Raw genomic sequence first — 25,695 nt, 5'->3', positions numbered from 1 at the left:
TCATCTGTAGTCAAAGAGATCACACACTGACTTGAACCCTTTAACCACAAGGCCTCTGCTTCTTCCATGTTTTAAAGAAGAGAAAATTTAAGCTGGGCATGAGGGGCACACACCTTTAATCCTCATACTTGGGAGGCAGAAACACAAACTTGTGGGTTCAAGGCTAGCTGATGCATATAGCAAATTCCAGGCCAGCTGGGGTCACGTAAATAAACCCGTAGTTTCTTCTAGAACTCTTCTGGCTTCCGTGTCTACATTCTGATCTATGATCTAGTTCTAGTTAATTTTAATAGGGCACTACATCATGATGTTTTTCCTTCATCCAGTGTTCTTAGCTTTCTTTTGCAAAAAATAGCTTTTGAGAAAGCAGCCCAGGATGTAGCTCAGGCTGGCCCAGCCTTGTGATGATCTTCCTGTTTCAGTCTCCTGAGTGTTAGAGGAATTCCAATCTTACCCTACCTGCCATGGCTCTAATATCTACAGCGATGTAGCGGACTTGACTTCCATTTCAGAAGAGATTCTGATGGTGAGCAGGCCTTGCTGCTCACCCAGCCTGGTCTAAGATTAGTATCAGACCCTATTCTTTTCACCCAATTACATTTCAGCATGTCTGTCCATGCTGCAGTCATGCCAGAGTAGTGAGGTCTCTTTACAAAAGCACGGAGTCTCCCGGAGCTCAATGTCTGTGGGTTAACAGTGGCGGTGCACTTGGAGAGGGCATGACACTCCACACTCCTTCCTTCATACCCTGCAGATGAGTCTTCATCTGTATCCTTTGTCAATATCCTTTACAAGAAACTAGTAAACTGGGCAGGAGAGACAGCTTAGTGGTCAAGAGCACTTGCTACTCTTCCAGAAGACCAGAGGTCAGTTCTCAGCACCCATGCCTACAAGTTCACAATCATTAACTCCAGCTCCAGGGGTTCTGACGCCAGACACTTGCCTTGTGTGCACATCTGTACACCACTGCCCCGCCCCTCCTCTATACATTAGAAAGAAGAAACTAGTAAAGTTAAGTGATCATTCCCTGTGTTCCGTGAGCCACTTGAACAAATGAACCAAACCGGATAGCGGGTTGTGTGACCTCCAGTGTGACTCAGGAGCACAGATAAAACAACCTGAGATTTGATCTGACAGCTAAACAAAGGAAGATGGTCTTGAAGACATCCCTCCTGCAGGACCAGCCATGAAACCTGAAGAGATAATGCAGGAATTACAAGGGGATGACACTGCACAGGCATCTGCTACCGCAGAGTTGATGGCTGATTGAGAAAACAAAAATTCTAGTTTGTCTCTCCTGCCTCAGGGAGGGAGTTATTAACCCTTCCTGTTGATACCTATTCCCCCTGCAGAACTCTGTCCATGGTCATAACCAACTCCCTACTCCTTCCCAAAAGAGCTTGACAGGAACCTGTCTCTTGCACAAAGTACCCTTCAGAATGAAAGTCCCAGAAGCCAAATGGAATGGAAGGAGACAAGCCTACTGATAACTCAGGATTTCAGAACTCAAGGGAGAAGGCCTGTTCTACTGGACACAAAGGCTCAGGATTTCAGAATTTGCTGCCGAGCAGGTTCTTGTTTGGAGACATTCCAGGGCAAAGGCCAACTCTACTAATGCCTGGGCCATGCTCACAGGGGCATGCTCACAGGGGCATGCTCACAGGGGCATGCTCACAGGGTGGGCAACAGTGGCTCCCAGAACTTGCACAACCTAGCGAGATTCTCTGTGGCCATGCCCTGGGAGGTGCACAGAACCAGGGCTAGAAGAAGAAACTAAAGATGGCTGCTGGCCTGGTTATATACACCTTCAACCCTAGCATTCTCCAGATAAAGACAAGAGACAGCATGGTCTACATGTTACAGGCCAGCTAGAATTTAGAGAACACATCTCAAAACAAAACAAACAAAACCTAGGGCTGAAATGTCTACTTTCCCTGAGCCGCTATGAAAGCGACGGATAACCAGTAACAGCCGGTTAGCAAGGACCCTCCTTTGGTTTTCGCCCAAAAGGAACCTTCCAGGGCTGGACTACGTGGTTCTGCTTATTGACTGTGTGACCCTGAGTACACTCCTCTATAACTCAATTTCCACATTTATAAGGAGATACAAGTTGTATAGGTGGCTGTCAGGATTAAATGTCTTCCAAAGGCACATCTGCCTGCATCAATGCTGGAGCACAGATTGGACATGATGAGGCTAGGAGGACAGTCCCTGGTTAAGTCCTGACAGGCCACCGTTCTCATACTTGGGGACAGAGAATATGCTGCTGTTATTATGAGCTGAAATAAGCTTCCTGTGTGAGGCACGTGCTGAACAGATTCAGTGATTCTCAAATAAGGACAACTACATCCCAAAGAACACTTGGCAATGCTTACAGATATCTGCAGTGGTTGTCACAACATAGGGTAGGCCACAGAGATTACAAGTGCCTTAGAGTGCAGAGGACCGGTCCCCACCACAAAAAATAATATGATTTGAAATGCCAGTAGTGCTACTCTGAAAACCTGTGGGAGAAAGGGACAACACGTTATCAGTGGGAGACTCTCAGAGACTGACTACTCCTATGCACCAAATAATTTATAAGACAAAACTCTTAAAATGACTAACAGTCACACAGCACAAAGAAAATGAACTGTGAACTCTGGGTTCGTACAAGGTATCCGTAAACCACACAGGATGCTGGAAATCTCTTCCTCACCAGTTAGCAAGTCCTGTACTCTCTTCATCTGTGTTCAGATACCAGCCCTCAGCCCTCAGAGAGGACACTGCCCGCTAAGGGCTAAGGAAACATCCACAAATGCAAAATGTAACTCAACAGGCATGAAATAACTGGAAAGTCACATCAGATGTATTTATGTAAATATTCATAAAATATATTTTATAGCTTCCCTTCCTCCTACACTTTATTTGAGACAGTTTTATTATTTAGCCTAGGTTAGCCTGAGGATAGGATCTTCCTGTCTTAGTTTCCCAAGTGTTAGGACCATGGGTGAGAGACACTATGGCCAGCCCAATTTAGACACATGTACACTGGGTGTTTTTGAGACAAGGTCTTACTACATAGCCCTGACTGGCTTAAAACTTGCTATGTAGATGAGGCTGGCTTCAAATGGTATCTGGCTCCAAATTGACGTTTTTAATGTTATCAATTATCACAAGATAATTTAAAGTGACAGACAATACATGGAACAAGAAGAGAAAGAAAACCCCACTGAGCAGTACGGTGGCACACCCCTGTCCCCTCAGCACTCAGGGCAGGGAGACCACCACCACCACCGTCAGGACCACATCGTGAGCCTTGTGTCAGAAACCAAAGAGCTGGGTAGGGGAAAGATGAAGGAGAAAGGAAGGCAATCAGATTGCTCACAGCCGAATTCAGAGTAAAGCAGCCATGAAGGGAGCTGCCGCGGCTGTGAGAGGAGCAGACAGGTAAGCAGGGGCAGGAAGAACACGAGAGCACTTAAATGTTTGAGGGACTTGGCTTCTCTGCTCTATGGCTATTAACATGAAGGCACAAGATCAAGCTCCTTGCTTACAACACAAAACGAAATCCTCGCTTCAGGATTCCTGTGGGCACATCAAGCGCTCAGCACAGGAGCGAGCAGAGGGGCCTCAGGGAGAACGAACTGCAGGGAAGAGAGGGACTCTACAGCCACCGCCCCACAAGAACCTGAGCGAAATAAAATAAAGGGTGGGTAGAAGGCAGGGTAGCCATCTGGAAGTTGCTTAGCCACGGAAGGCTCCGCTCCCTTGGGGCCCCATGGGGCATCGCGGTGAAGAAAACACAGGGAAGGGGTGGGTAGGGCAGGTAGGGTGGCACCTACTAAACTACAGTTCTGGGGACATGCCCACTCAGATTTTACACCCACCTTGCCAGTTGGGGAAAAGGTTTGTTTGCCTTTTCATTTTTTTTAATTTTTTTTTTTATTATGGACTCTGAGGAGGGCTAAAGGTCCTTACACTGTTTGATGTAAGGGCACTGTGCAAACAGCAACCACAGAGAGGCGAACCCTTAACCCCATTCAAGAGACCGTGTGTAAGCATTGATCTTTCCTGGGACTTGTGAATGCACTGAGGAGGAGGAAGATGCCATCACCCTGCACCCACAGAGACCCGGATGTGTCCCTGTCACTGATCCTTGACAACTTCCAATCACCACAGGCCCAGAAGAGAGAAATCACCTCCACTGCTCAAGGACAGAAGGGACTGGAGTGTGGACTGCATCCACAGCTAAGGTCCTGCTGTTTCTAACTTCCTGTGAAGAAGCTCCTTCAACACAACTTCATCTTCATGCAAATATTTTACTAATTAAAGAGGGTTTACACAGATCATGAAAGCAGCAGAGGTCTGACAGGCCCCTACAGAGCAACACCTGGCCAACAGCAGTAGTTAGTAATTTAAAAAAATGCATTTGGTGAAATTATTCTACGATTCGGATCATAAAACTCCAAATTGCTGGGCAGTGGTGGCGCATGCCTGTAATCCCAGTACTCTGGGAGGCAGAGGCAGGCGGATTTCTGAGTTCAAGGCCAGCCTGATTTACAGAGTGAGTTCCAGGACAGCCAGGGCTACACAGAGAAACCCTGTCTCGGAAAAAAAACAAACAAAAAAAACAAATCCAAAAAACCAACCCCCCCCCAAAAACCCCCCAAAAACCCCTCCAAATTAATAAATGTTTACTATAAATGAAGCAGCAGAATGCCATTTGGACAAAACTATCAAATAGATGAATATCTAGAAATCCAAGTCTTTAGAACATGAACACCCGGAAGCATCCGGCTAACATTCGCCACAGCACAGGAGAGAAAAAGGAAGGTCCTTCCTTTCCACAGGAAGGGGAGGACTAAGTGCTGGTGCTAGTCCCTTACTGCCTTACAGTCCAGCTCCCAGAGAGGAAGCAACCTCTAGGAGAAAGGTTACTGAGGAGCAGGGCTTTGGTTCGCTCTTAAAGCATCATGGCGAGAACCGTATTTTTATAAGGGAAAAGCGAGAAATCTTCCTACTCTTACCAAGAAGTCACTGACCTTTCTCTTTCTATTGTTTGGTTTATGTAGACCTGGCTGTCCTGGAACCTACTATGTAGACCAGGCTGTGCTCAAAAGAAATCCACCTGCCTCTGCCTACCCAGTGCTGGGATTAAAGGTGTGCGCCATCACTCAGTCAAGGGTTTGCTTCGTCAGAGCTATAGCCTCCTGACATTATTAGAAGCACACAGCACCTTTTATGGAGTGTTCTTACACAAAAAAGTTTGTATGACTTTAATTGTTCCAAACTGGGGAAACACTGGGGTCAATGACACAACACAGACTTCCAAGGATACACCTAGGGACCTGTGTAGAATGTGGACACTTCAGTTACGAGGCAGGACTCTTCCAAAGGCCAATGCCATTAAAAACTAAAGGTGGGGCTGGAGACAGTGCGAGCGGTGGAACACTAGCCTGTCATGGTGAGGCCGGGTTCAGTTTCAGGACTGCAACGGCAAAGCCCAAAGCAAGCACAACATATGGTGCCGTTGACTCAATCTAAAAACAAACAAACAAACAACTCTAACTACAAAATAGATGGCATTTGGGAAAATGTGAATACACAGTGGATATCTCTAGATGATTATACAGAGGGCATTTGTTTGTTTGTTTGTTTTCTTTTTGGGTTGGTTTTTCCAGACAGGGTTTCTCTGTGTAGCTCTGGCTGTCCTGGAACTCACTATAGACCAGGCTGGCCTCAAACTCAGAAATCCATCCTATAGGGTTGTTAATCCTGTTAGGTGTTACACAGAGGACCTATTTACCAAGAAGTCACTGACCTTTCTCTTTCTATTGTTTGGTTTATGTAGACCTGGCTGTCCTGGAACCTACTATGTAGACCAGGCTGTGCTCAAAAGAAATCCACCTGCCTCTGCCTACCTTCCTTTATTCTTAGGAGGAAGCTGAAGTACTGAAAGATAAAGTGTGGTAATGATTGCATCTTTTCTTCAAAAGGCTTGGGAAAAAGAAAGTCGTGTAGAGAGAAAGCATGACAAAGTGTGGACTTGTGAGACTAGCTAGCAGGCAGGCATTTGCCTTTCTGACATTCTTAAAGATAAAGCTGTGATGGGATCTACAGAGGTGACCATGAGGACCATCGAGCCAGCTCTGTGTACAGGGAGCACAGGGAGGCCAGCTCTGCGGGAGTGAAAATTCCACACAGCCTTCTCTGAGAGTAAGATAGCAACTCTGAGTAGACTGCTTTGTGATTTTGCTTTGGGTCACAGAAAAAACCTACGACTTCTTAATGGCAGTGCCCTGCTGGTACCATACAGATTCATGTCTATCAGCCGGGCAGGCCCCTTATCAGCCATGAAAGCACACAGGCAGATTTATGCGAGCTGTCAAAGTGCTTGTTTTGCTAAAAGCCAATTCTGTCCACACCTCAGCTCAGAAACCTGCCTGTTCGTGGTGAAGGAAGCTTGAGTTTGCTCTGCACTCGCAAGTCGTGAGAGTAAACACCCCAAGTGCTAACACACCAGCCGCCACCGCCCTTTGGCTGACAGCTGGATGACTCTCCTACGGTGGAATAGTTTGTCAGGTTTCACAGCTGTTCAGTTACGTTCTGCTGCAACTCTAGTCTGAGTGACATGCCGTGGACTAGAAACAGAGACACCGACCAAGCAGAGCCCTTGGGCAGGCGGATCATGTCAAAGCCTCTGGCTTAAAAGTCTCTATGTAGATGCCCCGTCAGTTACATAACATCTCAGAAAACTCAGAGTAGCTAGAAACTTTATAATCTGGCTTGAGTTCGCTGGGCATTCCTTGTACAGAGGTCTCCTTGGCTGAAAGCTCTGGAAAGTCCACCTACTTACTTAATTCACAAAGTGGTGCTGCCCAGTGTCTAGTGGACTCTAACAGTCTGCATGCTTATAAAGTAGCACGAAGAACAGGATACGCACCACACCTGGCATAGATGCCCTCAGCCATCTAGTCTGAGTGAGTGTGCAACTTCAGATATAACACAAGGCGGCGTCTATCTGAGTATAAGGGGGGAAATACTTGTAAGAACCCAAATTTTCCCCAGGTGATTATAGTAAGATAACGTCCAAATCCTTCCTCTAGTACAAAGCCTACCCATACCGGTAGAAAACACAGCAATGAGGGTAAAGTGATTTTATGCATAGGGAAAGGAGAATAACAGTGGATCTGTGGATGTAAAGGTAGAAGACCTCGGTCTTCCAGGCACAAGTGGGTCTGTTATACTACAGCAAGAGCAGGTCCAGCAGGAAAACTGAAGAGTCCCTGTAATCAGAATTGGGATAGGACCCAAGAGAGGCACTGACTTTCCTGCCTCAAGGGACAGGGTACCAGGAAGGGGAAGACCCCAAAGATACAGGCACTGCTCATTCAAACTGTCCAGAAGAATCTGAAGACCATAAAGATAGGAGTGCTAAAGGAAGGTCCCCGCCTCCCCCTTCTTAAGGGACTTCCAGTTGGGCTCTGGCCCAGGAGGCTGGCCCTTGATTCCAGCAGCTCTGCCAGACACATTTTGTGATCAGGAAGACAGGGCCTGACAGCTGCCAGATGTGCTTCCCCAGCAAAAATCCAGTCCAAGAGTATAAGGCGGTCCCTAAGAACTCCCCCTTGTCTTAGCTATTCAGAAGGGAAAAGCCCCAGAATCCTGTCTCAGCAGGACCAAGGAATCTAAGCCATATGAAAGGTGCTTCCCAAACAGGTTACAGCCCAGGAAATCTCCCAATCTAGTACAAAAGTCCTGTCATCTTGGCTGGCTCTATCTACTCTGTGTCCAGGACAGACCCAGTTGTGCCTGTCTCAGCTCTTCTACATAACAAGACCTCTCACTGGGCCCGAGGCTTTCGGCCATGTTCATAAAGCCCTTCCACATGGAGCCTTCCCCTGAACAGGAATCAACTTTCTCACTTAGTACACACTTGCAGAAGGTCCTAGCAATCCTGGCACCTATGCGTAAACTCACACTGAAGATGACTCGAGGAACTGAGTGTCCCCGAAGACTTGCGGGGACAGTACTACCAGCCTGAACAAATCCACCCTGATGATTCTCATCTGTGAGCATCCCTGGACTGAAATAATTGCCAAGTCCCTCTCTGAATCACAAATGAGCTCTAGGGGGTCACACCCACGAGAACTGCCAGGTCCACGCTACAAAAACCCCAGGTTTTGCATAATAAAAATGAAACCTAGAGTTTGTCAAAAAAGGACAGTGGCTGGAAGAGAGAAGAACCAGGAGCCCATTCACAGTGTCCTGAAAACACGCCCAGCAGAATATGCACCTGTTGGCAACCGAGTCTGGTTAAGTTGTCACAAACTATCATTGTGAGAACAGCCAAGCATTGGTTCAACAGAGAAAATGGCAACCCAAGTCTGGACGGAAAAGAAACAGTGGCAAGTCAGACACTTCTTGTTCAAAGCCAAGTAGCCATAAAGAAACAGTGACCAGAATCAGGAGCTATGGGGTCACTTGAAGCCTGGGGCAAGGACAACCCTACATCTGCATTGAGAGCTGCAGCAGGACACGCCCCCCCACGCCCCCAGTAAAGAGTACATCATGCTGGAATTCCCCATTCTGCCCACAGAGCACAGTTTTGAAACAAGTCAGTTTTGGAATTAAAGCCTCTATATAATAGCTTAGTTATAACTCCTAACACATCACAGGCCTATGTGCCAAGACACCTCCATCCTTTCGTGTCAGTCTGTCTGTCTGTGTCCATCAGGGAAACAGCACAACCTCCCAAGCCAAGGGCAAACAAAGCCCTTATTCCAACCCCCACTGGGCAACAAGGGTCATCTGTAACTTCCTTCTTTACTATAAAACTCCCCAAGAAGTGCCTCTGGCGACTTGGCATGGAGATTCTGAGACCTTTCCCGGAACCTCTAAGCCTCCCCCATCAAGTCAACCACACGAAAAAAGAGAAAATTAAAAAAAACAAAAAGTAAACAACAAACGTGGTTTGGAAGAACAGCAAGGGGAAACTTCCGATACAACTTAATTTGGAAAGCTCGGGATAGAGCGGAACAGGTGAAAAAGGAGGTCGAGATGTGGGGACCACGGCAGTCAGAGAGGATCTTCCCTGAACAATAGAGGGAGCAAGGCTGGGGGTCGCGCGGGAATGTGGGAGCACCGACTGCACTGCCCTAACACTACAGGTGGGTGTAGGTGAGTATCCACACACCCAACAGAGAGGGCAGACACTGGGAGTGAAGGGTCAGAGAGGAGCCCAGCATGAGGCTAGCAGAGACTTAAAGATGCAGGGTCTAAGAGCCAAGGGGAGGAAGGCTACGAGGAGCTCCTGAGAAGGAGCTATCTTTCGGGGGTTGGGGGGGGGATCTCGGTCCACATCGAAAAGTGGGGTAACCTTAATTTGCAATGGCAAAGTGGGAGGGGACCACATTTATGCTGGCATCAGACAAGAGACAGGTCTAAGGTGGTGAGGGGCAGGGTCACTCCTGGCCACAAGCTGCAGCTCTAAGCCCAGGGTCCGGGACTCTCTTCTGGTCTCGAATGCCCAGCACGGTCTCGCGGGAGAGGGAGGCACCGCAGCCCAAGGGCCCAGTGCCCAGGCCGGAACTCTAAGGACAGGAGGGTCCCCGGGGTGGGGCTGGGATTGCGGCTGGCGATGCGGGGACAGGGAGGGGCCGGGGTCCCGGACTCACGCATCAGTGTGCTGAAGGCCACGACGCCGAGCAGCCCCTGCAGGAAGATGCCGAAACTGTGCATGAGCGCGCCGCTCTCGCAGCGGCCCGCCCCGGACGCGACGGTGGAGGCCGGCCCGCCCGGCAATCCGCGGCTCACGTTCCCTCCCGGGCCTTGCATGGCGGCCTGACGGGAGGGCGCGAGGGGCCGCCGGCCTCGCTGCAGCCCGGGCCGCGCTGCCCAGCCGCGCGCGACCCGAGACCTGGAGCTGGGTGCCGGTATCTCAGCCCGCGGCCGCCTCCGCGCCGCGCGTAACCCGACGTCCGAGATCGTGGAGCTTGATTGGTCGAGGCAGGCGTGAGGCGGGCTTCGATCCCCTGGGGCGGGGCTCTAGCTAGGGCTGGGGCGGGGCTGGGGGGGGGGGCGGCGAGAATCTGCAGGTAGATAGGTGAGCCAGACTGTGAAAGGAATCCCCAGAGCCTTGTGTTCTAGGTCATGAGAGCCGGGTCAGGGACTGTGATGAAGTCTGTTGTTAAATCCCTTTCCCCTCCAAGGTAAATCTTGTATGCCCTGGGCAATTTCCTAAGAATACTCCTACATTCTGCCTTCAGATTCGGTTCACTACTTCAGAAGTGGAGCCCAGAACCTGCGGCAACATTATGCTAAAGTATGGTGCTGAGTACAACAATCTCAGACGTCTGAGTCTTCATCCCACGCCAGGGATTTAGTGTTCTACTTTCACGGTCAAAAGCCAGAGGATTCAATTCATTAATCAAAGCTCCAGGGTGAATCCCTGTCCCCCAAACATAATTTGCGGGGGTTTTGTTTTGAAACAGGCACTTATGTAGCCCAGGCTGCCCTCAAACTTAAAAGAAGGACCTATAAAACAAGGGTGGCCTTCAACTCATGATCTTCATGCCCACACTCTCTAAGTGCTTGAACTATGGCCTATGACACCACAGTCTGAGTTTGCTGTTTTGTTAGAGATTTGTTCTTTTGAATTGTCCAGGCTAATCTGAACTTCTGGACTCAATTCTTCCACCTCAGCCTCCGGAAGTAGCTAGGACTACAGTGAAGTGCCACTACACTTCCCCACCACCACACCCTCCTTAAATGGTTACTTCAATCCACTTTTCACTTTATAAAAACAGCGAGTTCAAGTGCAAAGCCAGCATGCGCACACCCCTGCTCTGTTCACTTATGAGATACAACTGCAAACACAACGGTTTTTGTTTTGAGACAACATCTGGAACTCATTATGGAGACTAGGATCAGCCTGCCTTTGTCTAAAGGCATATGTCGCCACACCCAGTCTGATTTCATTTTTTTTCCTCCAAAACACCGGTGTGCACAGACTCCCATTTAAGTTTGTCTTACTACCCAGGCCCCCAGACATCTCTGTTGTCTCTCTAGACACCTCTTCTTGGTGCCCCAGAGTTCGGACTGTTCTGCTGCATGTCAGGTGTGACATGTGCATGGTACAGGTCCAAAGTACACCAAGGTATCTTTTAAATACTAACTCTAAAGAAATTTCCTCAAGAAGTTCTAATTATCAAAGAGGACGAAATGCTTTCCAAAGTTTGTTGTTGTTGTTGTTAACAGGAATACAGACGCTGTAACTCAGGGGACATGCAGTTTGCAGCCTTTCTCTTCCGTCTATTCGCACACCCGTATCTCCATACAGCGCTCTAATGTATGGGACGCTGCTCTCCGGCCCTGCTCCATGAGCTGCTGCCCAGGCAGCAAGCCCACCTGACCGCCGTCTCCACTGCACTTTCACCTTCCTGTGTGTCCTCTTCCACCAGCACTTTTAGCTGTACGAACGTTAGATCAGACAGCTAGGTCTCTCTCCTGGGCATGAACTTCCTGAAGGCAGAGCCAGTCTTGATTCACTCTTGAATCCAACACATTTGGCAGACAACAAATTAAATTTACCTGAATTTTAAAGTATACATTTTAAAATTTAAAAATTTATTGAAAAAGATTGGGAAAATAAATGAACATATAAGGGAAATGTAAAGTTCCATCATTCCCTCTAAGGATCTCACACACAAAGCACTCAGCAGTTACAGCTCATGTTCAGGAAGAACCAGAGGACATGTCTTAAAGCAAGAGAGGCTGTGGTTAGGCACAAGGAGATTAGTAGTTGCTTGAAGACATAAGAGTTCATGAAAAAACTGTACACACAGCTGACAAATGAAGTCTGGGAGAAACACAGCTCTGCACTCTCAGGTGTGACACTGCTCTACACGTTTAGGTGTGACACCACTCTGCACACACAGATATGACACTGCTCTGCAGAGTCAAGTGTGGCATCATTCTGCAGAGTCAGATGTGACATTGCTCTGCAGTCAGGTATGACACCACTCTGCATACACAGATATGACTGCTCTGCACAGTCAGGTGTGACACTGCCCTGCACACTGAGGTGCGACATCACTCTGAACTGCCAGGTGTAGATGGGTCTCAGGCCTACAGATTCTTCAGAATTTGAGGACAGAATTCTTGGGGAGTGGGAAGGATTCTGCTCACCCAATCTCTTCTTACTAATTTGAAAAACAACAAACAAAATGAAACAAAACAAAATGTATCTAAATACAGAAGGGATGGATAAGACACCAGGGGTAGGGGTTGGGATAGCTTCTAGAATTTAAGTAGGAAGGGCCTCTCTTACTCATTTCAGAAATGATTCTCTGAGGCTCTACTAAAGAGTTTGGAAGAATGTACTCTAGCTACAGTAAAGTTAGCACAAATGAAGTTAGATTAATACCTTTCTCATATCCACTTAAAACTGTCATATCAAAAGCTTACTATAAACTTATTTGCCAAAAAGAAAGAAAAGCACGCATATATTCACTCAAAATAGTTTTGTTTTGTTTTTAATCCTTAAAAAGTATACCATCAGACTTGATGGGAGTTATTTTAATAGGTATTCTTGTGCATATTTCTCCTTAAGTGTACTTTGTCTTCAATGCATAAAATTTTAAATTAAGAGGAAAAACAGCAAGCAGGAATGATACAGTGCCAAAAGCATCTCATTTTGTTCCAAACAAGCAACTTGTTTTGTTTTTTTTTTAAAGGCAAAATACATTAAACAAAGTGCATTACTTCCAAAGAGAGAGAACTGGCGAGAGGGCTAAGGACGGTGCGGGAAGCAGCCTGGAGTCCATCCTGGCGAGCCCCTGATTGTCTTTAGGGGGAAAAAGGAGGGAGGTGGGAGGAAGCATGAACACTTAAACCCCAGTGCTTCTCACCAAGGACTAGGGACTGCCTGCTTCGCCTCAGCCTCTGCTAATCATCTGAACTGTGTTGTCACCTAGACACAGACAGGATGAGCCGTACAGGAGCCCTCCTGCCTGAGCGTCCACACAGAGCAGTCCCTCTCTCACACAAGTCCCTCCCTCCCTTGCTTGCTTCCCAGTGGCTCCATTCTGCACTTTACTGCTGGTAGTGACAACCATCTGGTCAACCTATTGCTTGTCTCTCTTTCACAAGACTTCACCATGGTAGGCTATAGAAGTCTACCATACCAGACTCATCAGAAAAAAGCATTATGAGAGTTTTAGACCTGCTTTTTTTTTTTTAATCTCTCAATCTCCCCTACAAACTTTCATCCCGGTTTTGCTGGTTCTTGTGAAATGTTGACTTCTTATTAAACACAGCAGCAAGGTCAACATGCGCTGCATTAAGTTGCACTACCTGTATGCCTCATCCTTAAGGCTGTTCCCAGAGCAAAGTCGCCTATGTGGCTGAAGACAAGCAGTAGGGAAAACAACCCAAACGAGTGCACCTGGAACCAGATCCATCTGTACTGCACTTGGAGTTTAGGGTTCTTAAAAAGAAGCTCCGGGCCAATAGGTAGCTTATTAGAATAAACTCAAATTCCCCAAGTACATACATTCTCATACAAAGCAGTCATTGAAGTTCACGAGAAAAACATTTCAAATAAATATAGCCAATGACTATTACGTGTTGTTTGTACTGGAGGCTCTGTCCTTACAGAGTTTCTGAGCTGGCATTATGGTTATAAGACACAGAACTTACAAAGATCCTAGGACCAAAGACATCCAAATTTATAAAGGGAACACATTGTCTGCCCAAGTTCTCTACTTCATTTCATAAGAACAACACAGTCCTCTTCACAGGAATACTTAGGAACTTGTGTAGTTTTGCACACATGTGGAATATTCCCAGTATGTAAGGCAAGCTCAAACTCAATGTTATTTCCACAGACTAACGACTCTTCCAGAACTGTTGGCAATCACTCCAACTGGACAAGGATCTCTTCAATGTAAGCTCTGGTGAGAGGTGCCAACTGAGAGTAAATCCCAGTGACAGTTTTTATGATTTTACAAGTTTTTACCCTGCTGTTACCTTTCATTTAGACTCCCATGTCTCTTGGAAACAATGTTGGCTTGAGAGGGGTGGGATGTTTTCAGTCCTATCTGCCTTCTTCAGGCACCCAGGCACCACATTAGTAACTAAAGTGGTTCTAAAGAGCATGTACAATGTATTCAAGTCTTCAGGAAGCTTTGGTCTAATGCCCTTTCCCTCACAGTGAAAATACTTTTATTTCTCGAAGAGACATACTAAGGTCAAACTCTAAACTGGTTTTCTATGCCTGCCTCTTTTAAATTCAATAATTGATATTTACCAAGATCTTCATTTCCAGAGCTTGGCTAGTACCCTTCTATATACCTGTATTATAAAAACAGGAATCTGTGTATATTGCTAAAGAAAGGCTAAAGGTGTAATTAAAAGGCTCCATTAATGTATTCCCTGTATTTGAAAAGGAAATCAGCAGATATAGTCAAAATATCAGGGTCAACCTACACATACAGTTGAACTTTCTCTAGAGGACCAATATAGGTATAAAGTCTAGTTGTGGTCAGTGAAGTTTTCATGTCTGGGAGGACAGTATGGTCCATTCATGAATTTTGTTTGTCAACCCAGGCTAAAGATGGATCATAAAAACTTGACTGTAGGCAAGCTATGAGAACAATTGCAGGTGAACTCCAGACAGTCTCCTCACAGCATACCTCTAAAAAGCTTGAGGTTGGCTGTCTCTGAAACAGATTTCACATACAAATGTGCATCATATAAACCACTTACCCCAACAATGCAAGCTGTTATCAAACTTAAAACACCCCAGCATCTTAACCGAACCATCACTGCTACCCAGCCTAATCCCTGTCTCTTTGATAGATACATGAAATAAAAACAATTAAAAAGGGGGGGACAGGGTCTCATATAAGCCAGGCTAGCCTAGAATTCACTATATAGCTGAGGTTGATTTTAAACTTTTGATCCTCATTTCCCCAAGTACTGGGATTAAAGTATCTATCACCATATCCAGTTTGGGATTATAATTTTATACTTAAAGTCCTCTGCAATATTCTCATATAATTATCCTCTTACTGTGAGGAGGGATGGGTTAGATAGTTCTTTGATATGACTGAATCCCAATAAGAGTGCAAGAACTGTTTAGGGAAGCCCTCCTCTTGTCTAACTTACGCCTGGTCTTTCCATAGGAGACAGCAGATATGGAGTAACCACGGTGCCCACCCTGCCCACCCCACTCGGGCCTTCAGTCATGTGCGTCACCTCGCAGGCACCTCTGTCAGTTCACATTCTGTGATCTGAGACACGAAGAGACGTGAAGGACAACCATGGCTGCCACCTTCCACTTCACTAAAGGAACAACGCAAGGTCCTTCCTACAGGCATGGCCTCTGTGTCCGCACATGACTCCCCTCCTGTGGTCTCAGGAGAGTCTATGAAGAGAGCCACCACAATCAGTCTGCCAACCCTGTTTCCTAGTGCCGCGCCTGCTTCTCTCCATGGCATGAAAGAATCACGTTTTTTACAAGATGGATCTCCAAGTAAGCTCAAATAAATGAACCATACTCAAATGAAGCTTCTTCCCAGATATTCCTGTCGGTGACCTATGTGAAGGGCTACTGCTGTTAAGACTTGGTTAGACGGCTGTCCAGTGAGGAAGAGAATCCAGACTACAGACTTTCCCAGTGTCCAGAAAAACAGGTGGGAGTTGAGGTGACAAAAGAAAAAAAAAATCACAATTTAAATTTGTAATATTACCTTATATTTGTATACTTGTTCAGAAGTTACTCAGTTGGCAGTTTTAAAACATTTTCAATTCTTGAGGAAAAATGCTTAGGGTATAAATCTGTAGGGATTAGGGTAATCAAAAATAAATAAATAAATAAATCATCAACAAGGAGAACAGTAAAGGGGCAGTTGTGTGTGCACGTCCTTCCTTATTCATGGCTGCAGTCAAGCACGTGCTAGTCTTCTAGAATAGCTAACAACGCCACGTAAGGGAAAATTCACCTGGAGCTTCTCGTCAACTTGAGTTTAACTTAAAACATGAAAAACTTCAAAAGAATGAGCTACTGAGTGGGACTCTTTCAGACTGTAACTACATTCAATTTAAACTGGTTTAACTGAAGACAGGCATAAATGTGGCTAGACAGAGATTTCCAGACTCTGTAACCACCTCTCCCATCCAAGTACCAACCAGGCCCTGCTCAGCTTTCCAGAGGAGATAAGATCGGGGACACTTGGGGTAGCGTGGTCATAGACTCAACTACCTCTCAGTACTCATAACTGAGGACACTATTAAGGAACTTCATACTTTGTGCCATCTACAAAGACACATTTCTCTGTTATGTGTCTACGTGGACATACGTAGAAAACCAGAAAAATGTGCTTGACAGTGGGTCCAAAGAACACATACTGATTTTCACTGGGAGTAGAAACTCCAGAAATAAAACAGAGGTAGTTAAATAACTCTAACAGAAAAATAAATGTAAAATAAAAGCCACTTAAATACCTTTCAGAACTAATAGGGAGAGAGTAATTAAACTGAAATACCCATAGGTCTTTGTAAAGCCACTTAACAATGGTGGCCAAAACCGGGTCATTCATGATGGAGGACACAACAGTAGAATTCTTAGGACAAATTGGTTAAGGGACTGGTGGTGTAAGTGCCGACATGATATCTTTAAGAAAGCAGGCAGTGCCTTCTCTAATTTCTGTCATAGTTTAGCATTCAGCTTTAAAATGGCATCATACAAAAAATGTCACTCATGGCTGTAAGCGCAGTCATCAACAGAGGTAGTAAACAAAGGAACTCCTAAGAATAGATTTTAAAATGGATCAAAGTGTTACTATACATTCAAAACCCTAGAGCCACTTCATAATCCCCAAAATGAACTGCTTTAATTTAAAAAAGCTTAAAAACACAACGACAATGAAGCACTGATGTGCCTCAGGCACAGTCCCAAACCAGTGCTGACTTAAAGCTAGGTCCTCTCTTTTCAAGAAAGAGAAAGCAGAGAACAAAGTCCAATCTACAGAGGGAAGGAACAGAATGAAAATAACCAAATTAGTGCGGTCCAGCTGTCACACCATCATTCTTTGTTTTCAGGTCCCATTAACGGTAATTCAGACTTTCCCGGTTTTCTCACAATTTTTTTTAAAAACCGGAATCTTCTAAACAGAAGTCCATATTTCCACTGTAGGAGAGCCATTTTTGTGCTGTTTCTGCTTCCTCAGTGTGGGTCCTCCTTCCCTGAAAGTGCAAAGATAGCAAGCCAACACTTGCAGGCCGACAGCCCAGGACTACTGCAGCCACATAGAGCAGGGCAAAGGGTTTGCTGCACTGTGCTTCACAGACCCAGCTCAGTCTGCGTGTCCTTCTCAGTTGGCAAACTGCTCATAGAAAGCAAACTTGATTCTCTCTATGTGGTGGCAAAGCTTGATGGCAGGGCCCAGCTTTAAGTCCATGCATTCTTGAACAGTGGGGAGGGTAAGGAGCAAGAGCGCCTGCCCATCAATTTCCTGTGGAGGATAAAGAGCAAAGGCTGTGATATGCACATAGTGAGACTCCTTCACAGCAGTCCTACCCCACCAGCCACCACAACTACAGTTCTGTACCCCTATTACCTTTCCCTTTGAAAAGAGGGGTAGTCCGCCACCCTGAGAAGCCTTCAGAATTGGTAATAAATTTACCAACCTTGACATTCTTATCTATAGATTCCGCTCAACAGAAAGTCAGTATCTAGGAAGCCCTGTAACTAATAACTATTTATGAAAAGAAAATACTTTTAAAGCACTCTATTTAAATCTAAAACTATCTGAAAATACTAACTATAAACTTTAATGCTAAAATTTATAAAAGAATTCAAAGATGATAGGGCCTGTTTCATTTTTGAGACATGGTCTCACTATGTAGCGTCTAAGTAGCCTATGTAGCCTAGGCTAGACTCCAACTTTCCAAGTATGGGGGTAGCAGTCATAGATGTTGTTCTGTATGGAGCCATATCTTCTGTCTGCTGTATCTCACCACACCTGGATTAAAACTGATCATCGTTCTACAGCCTGGCATATTAGAGAGGATACATTTTTCTAAAAAGCAGCAAATCACTGTGTTTTTTAAAAGATGAGATCGATTAATACATGCTTCAATTTAAGTCACTGTCTTAGTCAGGGGTTCTATTCCTGCACAAACATCATGACCAAGAAGCAAGTTAGGGAGGAAAGGGTTTATTGAGCTTACACTTCCACATTGCAGTTTATCACTAAAGGAAGTCAGGACTGGAACTCAAGCAGGTCAGGAAGCAGGAGCTGATGCAGAGGCCATGGAGGGATGTTTCTTACTGGCTTGCTTCCCCTGGCTTGCTCAGCTTGCTCTCTTATAGAACCCAAGAGCACCAGCCCAAAGGTGGAACCACCCACAAGGGGCCCTCCCCCTTGATCACTAATTGAGAAAATGCCCCACAGCTGGATCTCATGGAGGCACTTCCCCAACTGAAGCTCCTTTCTCTGTGATAACTCCAGTCTGTGTCAAGTGGACACACAAAACCAGCCAGTACAGTCACTTAGAGGACAGACTTAGATTCCTAGGGAACACAGCCATACCCTTGTGGTGTAGGTCGTGAGTGACAAATGAGAACAGCCTTTTTTTCCCTAAAACTTGCAATTTTTATCTATAATATGCATAGGTCTATATCAAAGAGACATTGTTATTACAGATTATATTGTCTGTGATTACCTGATCAAGGAATATTCTTGCCAGTGGAGCACAGTCAGTGGACCTGATGAACCGCACGACATCAGCCACACTCCACTTCAGTGGGTTACTGTCCAGGTGAAGCCTTTCATCAACTTCAATCCTTATTTCCTTCATTCCCAAGAATGAGATCAACAAGTGGTGTAAGAACTCATATATTTCAAAAATGTCTCCCAAAGAAATGAAACCCTCTTCACGGCAGGATCCAGAGCAGTCCTAACCCTGACATCCCCACTCCCGTTATTCTCTTTCAGACGGATTTTTTTTTTTTCAGCAAAGAAGACAAGAGGCTCACATGCATTCCTTATCTGGGAAATTTATAATACAAATTTTATCTTATTTATTTGCTCCCCATGTGTTTCTGGATGTTCTTAGCTGTTCTCTGGTAGGATGCTAGAGCAAATGGCATTTCCAATAAGAACATGAAAAATAGATTTCTTATTGTTCCTCTTAATGGAACACTTAAAAAGTCCAGTTTACAACAGTAATTTTGTTTTGTTTAGAGGGGTTTCATGTTGCCCATACCAGCTTTAAACTGGTCTCCTGCTGACCTCCCAAGTACTAGGACCACAGGAGCATGAATGATGACAAACCTCTGTCTATGCTGTACTAAGGACTGAACCTAGGGCTTGTGCATGCTAGGCAAGTACTCTACCAATTATTATAAAGTTTATTATAATAGCCTTTAGTATTATGTAGGCCATATGATGTATATTTATGTACACAGTAAATTGCTAAACAAGATGGCTGAATGAGAGAATTAAATAGGTAAATAACCTGTTTCTAGAAAATTACACATATTATAAAAAATTATTTAAACAACTCTTTTCCTTAAACCAAATGTCAAGTTATAAATAAGCTAGCAAGAAACCTTTTTCTTTTTACTTAATACAAACAGCTTCTCTGAGAGCGTCCCTTCATCACCAATCTCCAAATAATGCTTGTAGCTCATGGGATTGCAGTGTGGAGGGTCGCTCTCCTTATTGTAATTTACTTTTGTTTGTGTATGCATGTGCATGCATGCATGCACTCAGGTGTGCACGAGCATGCTTTGCCCACAGGGAACCGAAGAGGACATTACAGTTCTGTAGGATACCCTCCGGGGGTGCTGAGAACCTAGAGAGTGCTCTAGAAGAGCAGGAGTTTTCTCACCTGCTGAGCCATCTCTCCAGCGCCTGAGGCGCACTTTAAAATGGCCCTACACATTCCTCCTAGGTTTTTATGGGAAGAAGTAGAGCTGTGCCATACAGTGACAGCGGGAGATGAGGGAGACTCTTCACATGGTACCTTTGGTGAAGGAGGCTTATTTTCAACATCTGTGGGTGAGGACGTCTGGGTGTCTCCTTTATTGGCCTGTGTGTCTGGGGGCAATGGGGTGGGCATCTCACTCTGGCTGGGAGAAGGGGAGCATGATTGTTTTTCTGACACTTCAGCCTCTTCCTGTAGCTCCTCCTGTTGCTCAGATGTACTGCCCTCGGTTAGGGAGTCATCTTCTCCATCCTCTGCATCCTCCTCGTCTTCACCCCCACTTCCCTACAGGAAAGGGAAAGAAATCTCTCTTTAACCCAGGGCAAACCAGTCATGGGCACAAAACTGTCTACTGACCAGAACCTGGAGTTAAAAAGATGTGTAGGTACCGTGTGCACAGACTGTAAAGCAGGGAACATCTGTCCCCTAGAGAGGACGAAGTGATGCAGATCTCATACCTGGGGTGAGCCCACTGGGGTGTTATCAACAGATGCAGAGGAGCGTTTCTTCTTATGAACAAAAATATTTTTCCGTCTTTTTCTCCTCTTACTGCTTTTTTTCAGGGCACAAGATAAATTACTATGCCCACCAGGTGGCCTCCCAATTCTCTTATTTTTCTTCTTTCCATAATAGTGTGCTTAATATAAATGATCAAAAAGAAGGAAAAAATTAGCTTGATTATTGTTTTGTACCATAAAATCACAGGATTCTGCTACCACACCAGAAAATGGGTATACTATTTTTGCAGTTTAAATTCATACATTAGAATAAACAGAGAAATACATAATTGATTTGTACTAACATACAGAAATGTAAACAATCCTTGATATGTCAAGACAGAGAACATATCCACTGACACAAAGTTCTCAGGGACCGAGTGAGTCACTGCAGAGCAACTACTCTGCTAATCCCCATCGCTGCAGATGAACGTGCTCTCTGCAGAGCCATGCAGTAGACGCTGCTTACAAATTGCTTTTGTCATGCAGTATGATTTGTCTTTGTCTCGTCTCTTCTGTATGTTGGTGAGTGGGATTCTACTGTGTGGAGGAACCTATTCGCTCGTCTGTTTCACTGCCGACGAGCACTCGGGCTATATCTGGGTTTCCACTCAAAGTTGTAATGAACAACTCCGGTTCTTTGCAGAAGCAGTAAGTGCTCCTATCCCCTCATTCAAGGCCTGTTTTCAATGCTTTACACAAACACCTGATAATTGAAATGCTGGACCTTTAGATAGATATCTTGAACAATTCAATGTTTGTGTATTGCAGCTTAAAAAATAACAGATAAATTTATGTGATACATGATTATTCCAATGTGTATAATATGTAATGATAAGATTTCACTTTAAACATTTATATTTTTTGTATTATTAACACCTGAAATCCTCTTTACTATGAATTTTAAACATAAAATTAAATGTTGCCAAAAGTTAGCCTTCCTTGTCAGTCTAAGCGGTATCTCCAAGAAAATAAGAGCTTCTGTCTTAGAGAGGATAGATGATACTCCTGAGCTTCATCAGCCTCTGCCTAGACCCCTACACAGGTGTACACACAAGAGCAAAACTGTATCCCTTTAATCCTACTACATCCGTGAACCCACCATTAACTCTTCTCCGTTCCCACTTCCTGCCCACTCTTCCCAGGCTCTGAGAAGCACTATTCTATTCCTGATCTTAGCGTCCACATAGAAGTGAAAATAGTATTCTTCTTTGTGCGTCTGACTTATTTCACTTATCATACACCCCACAGTACTACCTACGACACTACAAATCTCAAACACCCATTCCACGGTAACAACCTACACCGAGCCATTCTCATGTGCTCACTGCACATCTGTGTATTTTCTTTTTTTCTTTTTTTTGATCTTTTAAACCTAATTTATTTTACAATGAAAACAATCTCAGTTTACTAAATATCACTTTAGTTCTCCAGTGGTTGGAGAAGTGTCCCAGATTAGTTTATTAACTGTCACTTTTTTTTTCTTTTTTTTTTATTCGATATAATTTTTTATTTACATTTCAAATGATTCCCCTTTTCTAGCCCCCCACTCCCCGAAAGTCCCATAAACCCCTTTCTCTTCCCCTGTCCTCCCACCCACCCCTTCCCAATTCCCCGTTCTGGTTTTGCCGAATACTGCTTCACTGAGTCTTTCCAGAACAAGGGGCCACTCCTCCTTTCTTCTTGTACCTCATTTGATGTGTGGGTTATGTTTTGGGTATTCCAGTTTTGACTTCTCTATCTCTGGTCTCTTGCAGATGACATGATAGTCTACCTAAGTGACCCAAAAAACTCCACTAGAGGGCTCCTACAGCTGATAAACAACTTCAGCAAAGTGACAGGTTATAAAATCAACTCAAGCAAATCAGTGGCCTTCCTATACTCAAAGGATAAGCAGGCTGAGAAAGAAATTAGGGAAATGACCCCCTTCACAATAGCCACAAACAGTATAAAGTATCTTGGGGTGACTCTTACCAAACATGTGAAAGATCTGTATGACAAGAACTTCAAGACTCTGAAGAAGGAAATGGAAGAAGACCTCAAAAAATGGGAAAACCTCCCATGCTCATGGATCGGTAGAATCAATATAGTTAAAATGGCCATTTTGCCAAAAGCAATATACAGATTCAATGCAATACCCATCAAAATCCCAACTCAATTCTTCACAGAGTTAGAAAGAGCAATTATCAAATTCATCTGGAATAAGAAAAAACCCAGGATAGCTAAAACTATTCTCAGCAACAAAAGAAAGTCTGGGGGAATCAGTATCCCTGTCCTCAAGCAATACTACAGAGCAATAGTGTTAAAAACTGCATGGTATTGGTACAGTGACAGGCAGGAGGATCAATGGAACAGGATTGAAGATCCAGAATTGAACCCACACACCTATGGCCACTTGATCCTCGACAAAGAGGCTGAAAACATCCAATGGAAAAAAGATAGCCTTTTCAACAAATGGTGCCGGTTCATCTGTGTATTTTCATTTGTGCAAGCCTTTTATCGTTTAAAACTTTTTTCTTTTTAATTTATTTTAAAAAACAAAGAATTGTGACACTGTAGACTGAACCCAAGATTGTACAAACGCCACAACACTGAGTTATAACTTGTTTTTTACTCTTTGAGATAAATTCACAAATAAAATTCACCTGGGGGCATATTGTTTAGTGGCTTCAGTACAATCTGTATGAAATCATCAACACCAATTCTAAACATGTGCAACCCCATAGGAAGAACAATATCAACTAACCAGACCACCCAGAGCTCCCAGGGACTAAACCTCTAGCCAAAGAGCACACATGGAGGGACCCGTGGCTCCAGCTGCATATGGAGTAGAGGATGGCCTTCAGTAGGACAGGAGGCCCTTGGTCCTGTGGAGGCTCAATTCCCCAGCATAGGGGGATGAGTGGGTGGAGGAGCACTCTCATAGAGGCAAAGGGGAGCTAGGGAGGGATATCATTTGAAATGTAAATGAATAAAATGATTAATTAAAAAAAATAGTCTTCTCCAAGGGGGAAAAAATTCTAGGCCAGTCAGGGACACACAGAAAGGCTGTTTTGAAACAAGAGCTAGGCATGCGTACTGCACACCGGGGCTACATGATAAGACCTTGTTTCAAAAAACAAACCAAAGTCAAACCAAACCAACAAAGCCCCCCAACGACTCCCCAACATTCCCACCCCTCCTTCCACACACACAAAGAAAAAGAGGGCTTGTGATGTAGCTCAGAGACAGGATGCTCTCCTAGAGAGCACCAAGTCCTAGGTGTAATACCTAATACCTGGCGGGGGAAGGAGGGAGGTGGGAGAAGGGAGGGGAGACAATTTAGTTATGTAGTAAAGTAATATTAAAAAAAACAATATAATTGTCTGCAAAAATAAATTCCTTTTTGGCCCTTCCATTTTTAACGATTTTTAAAAAATAAAATATAATACAACAACAAAAACAGAATAAATGAGGTCATATGACCCATAGTAGACCTATCATCTGACCCTCTACAGAAGATGCTTATGCTGACATGGATGTGTCTGCAAGATGGAACATGGCGATGTTATGGCTAACACATTTGAAAATCATCACTCACTGTATTTGGTCTTTGTAAGGACAGAGCAGTTCTCAGAACATGTATCCAGAACCATGCGTGGACCAAAGAGGTTGGGACAACATTCCAGTTTGATACATGTTTGTCGGCAGAATTCAGTCACTCGGTCTGCTGTTCTCACTATCTCAACAGTAGCTCGGTAACTCTTTCCTTTATATCTACAATTAGAAAACATCAGATGCCAAATTTATTCCACCAGTGATAACTCTGAGAAAAACTGATCAGAAGTGCTGAAAACTTTGTCTAAAATAGTTTGGGAATTCTTTTTTAAGATGGTTTATTTATTTTCATTCTATGTTCTATGTGCATTTGTGTTTTGCCTATATGTTATGTCTCTGTGATGGTGTTGGACCCCATGGAACTGGAATCACAAGGTGCTATATGGATTCTGGGAATTGAACCAGGGTTCTCTGGAAGAGCAGCCAGTGCTCTTAACTGCTGAGCCATCTCTTCAACCTTCACAGTTTGAGAATTCTTAAGTTCTGCAGTCTATACTAAAATCCAGTAGGCTATAACAAATGAAAATTAAATTATTAAACAAGACAAAGCCCCAGCCTTCTGTTCTAGGCGAGAGTATGCATGTGTGCAGTTTCTTACGCACTTGCTTGAGCCATCAAATTAATCCCAGGGACCTCAGCATGCTAGGGAGGCATTCACCAACCACTGAGCTCTGTTCTCCCGCCTTCAAGAATTTTAAATACGACTTTGACTAACTCCCATAAAAGCACCTTTTCATTCAGTCTATCTTCATCCCCCATCAGTGATCCTGAGTTTGGCTTGAGGACAATGTGACATGCCAGCTACCATCCACCCACAAAACAGTTCCAGTCAGAAGAATAGTAAATGTTCATAAATGTTCACAGAAGTTTTAAAACGTATTTTATATATCTTCACTCTAATAAAAGTGTTCTTGTATTTAAGTCTCTTAAAGTTCTTATTTCTTAGAAGTAATTGTTTGTCACGTAACAGAAAGGAAATCAAAAAGGAAAAATTAGCCTGGCCCGTTAGCACAAACGGCTGCGGCAGGCAGGTCTGCTCTGGGAATACAAATGATCTGGTGCTTTCAAGAAGCTCCCTGACCTGTGAACACAAACAAGAGGGTGAGGGCCTCTACTCACTTGGCCTTCAGGACCTCCCCACATCCATGCCACACAGAGTCTTTGTCCAGCTGGAGCTCACGGAGGACACGGCTGGGTTTGTATGCTGCGTTGATAAGCAGAGTAAGTACCTGAGGGGTTAGGGCAGACACGTGGGTCAGGAGGCAGGAGAGAGCAAACCATTAGTGTCTTAGCACTCCTGCTAGTGTGAAGACTTTGACATCAATTTGGAGCTTATTTCCATTCATATTAAGAATGTTAACAAAAGTATGCAGCTACAATTTAAGAGTAACCAGATTCTTTACAACGTTCAGGAAAAAAACACAAGCAACACAAATTGGAAAGTACTCTAGCACGTGCTTCCAAATGCTTCTCAAGCATAGTGTACAGCTGTTTTATTTGGGACTTTCCTAGTTAGGGTTGCTACTGCTATGATAAAACACCATGAGCAAAAATAACTTGCGGAGGAAAGGGTTTATTTGGCTTACAGGTTATAGTCTTTCACAAGGAGAGGCCACAGCAG

At 44.5% G+C, this 25,695-nt stretch overlaps 2 protein-coding genes across 5 annotated transcripts in view; both read right to left on the bottom strand.

Annotated features, from left to right (window-relative positions):
* The window catches only part of Stimate (STIM activating enhancer), a 47,811-nt gene extending 37,852 nt beyond the window's left edge, over window positions 1-9,959 (bottom strand). The window contains exon 1 of the mRNA XM_052189994.1: window positions 9,660-9,959. Within this exon, the coding sequence (XP_052045954.1) occupies window positions 9,660-9,819 (160 nt within the window). The 5' untranslated portion in view covers window positions 9,820-9,959. The remainder of the gene's footprint in view (window positions 1-9,659) is intronic.
* A 5,759-nt stretch (window positions 9,960-15,718) lies between these two features.
* Sfmbt1 (Scm like with four mbt domains 1) overlaps window positions 15,719-25,695 on the bottom strand; it is a 108,396-nt gene continuing 98,419 nt past the window's right edge. For all 4 annotated transcript variants that reach the window (XM_052189992.1, XM_052189990.1, XM_052189991.1 and 1 more), the window contains exons 16-21: window positions 25,194-25,303; window positions 24,058-24,233; window positions 20,439-20,617; window positions 20,020-20,265; window positions 18,715-18,843; window positions 15,719-17,501 (exon numbers count right to left, since the gene is read on the bottom strand). In XM_052189992.1, the coding sequence (XP_052045952.1) occupies window positions 17,361-17,501; window positions 18,715-18,843; window positions 20,020-20,265; window positions 20,439-20,617; window positions 24,058-24,233; window positions 25,194-25,303 (981 nt within the window). In that variant the 3' untranslated portion in view covers window positions 15,719-17,360. The remainder of the gene's footprint in view (window positions 17,502-18,714; window positions 18,844-20,019; window positions 20,266-20,438; window positions 20,618-24,057; window positions 24,234-25,193; window positions 25,304-25,695) is intronic.

The sequence above is a fragment of the Apodemus sylvaticus genome, chromosome 8 (assembly GCF_947179515.1).
Source record: "Apodemus sylvaticus chromosome 8, mApoSyl1.1, whole genome shotgun sequence".
Taxonomy (NCBI): domain Eukaryota; kingdom Metazoa; phylum Chordata; class Mammalia; order Rodentia; family Muridae; genus Apodemus; species Apodemus sylvaticus.
The sequence above is the reverse complement of the archived record's forward strand: the minus strand, read 5'-3'. Positions and strand labels throughout refer to the sequence as shown.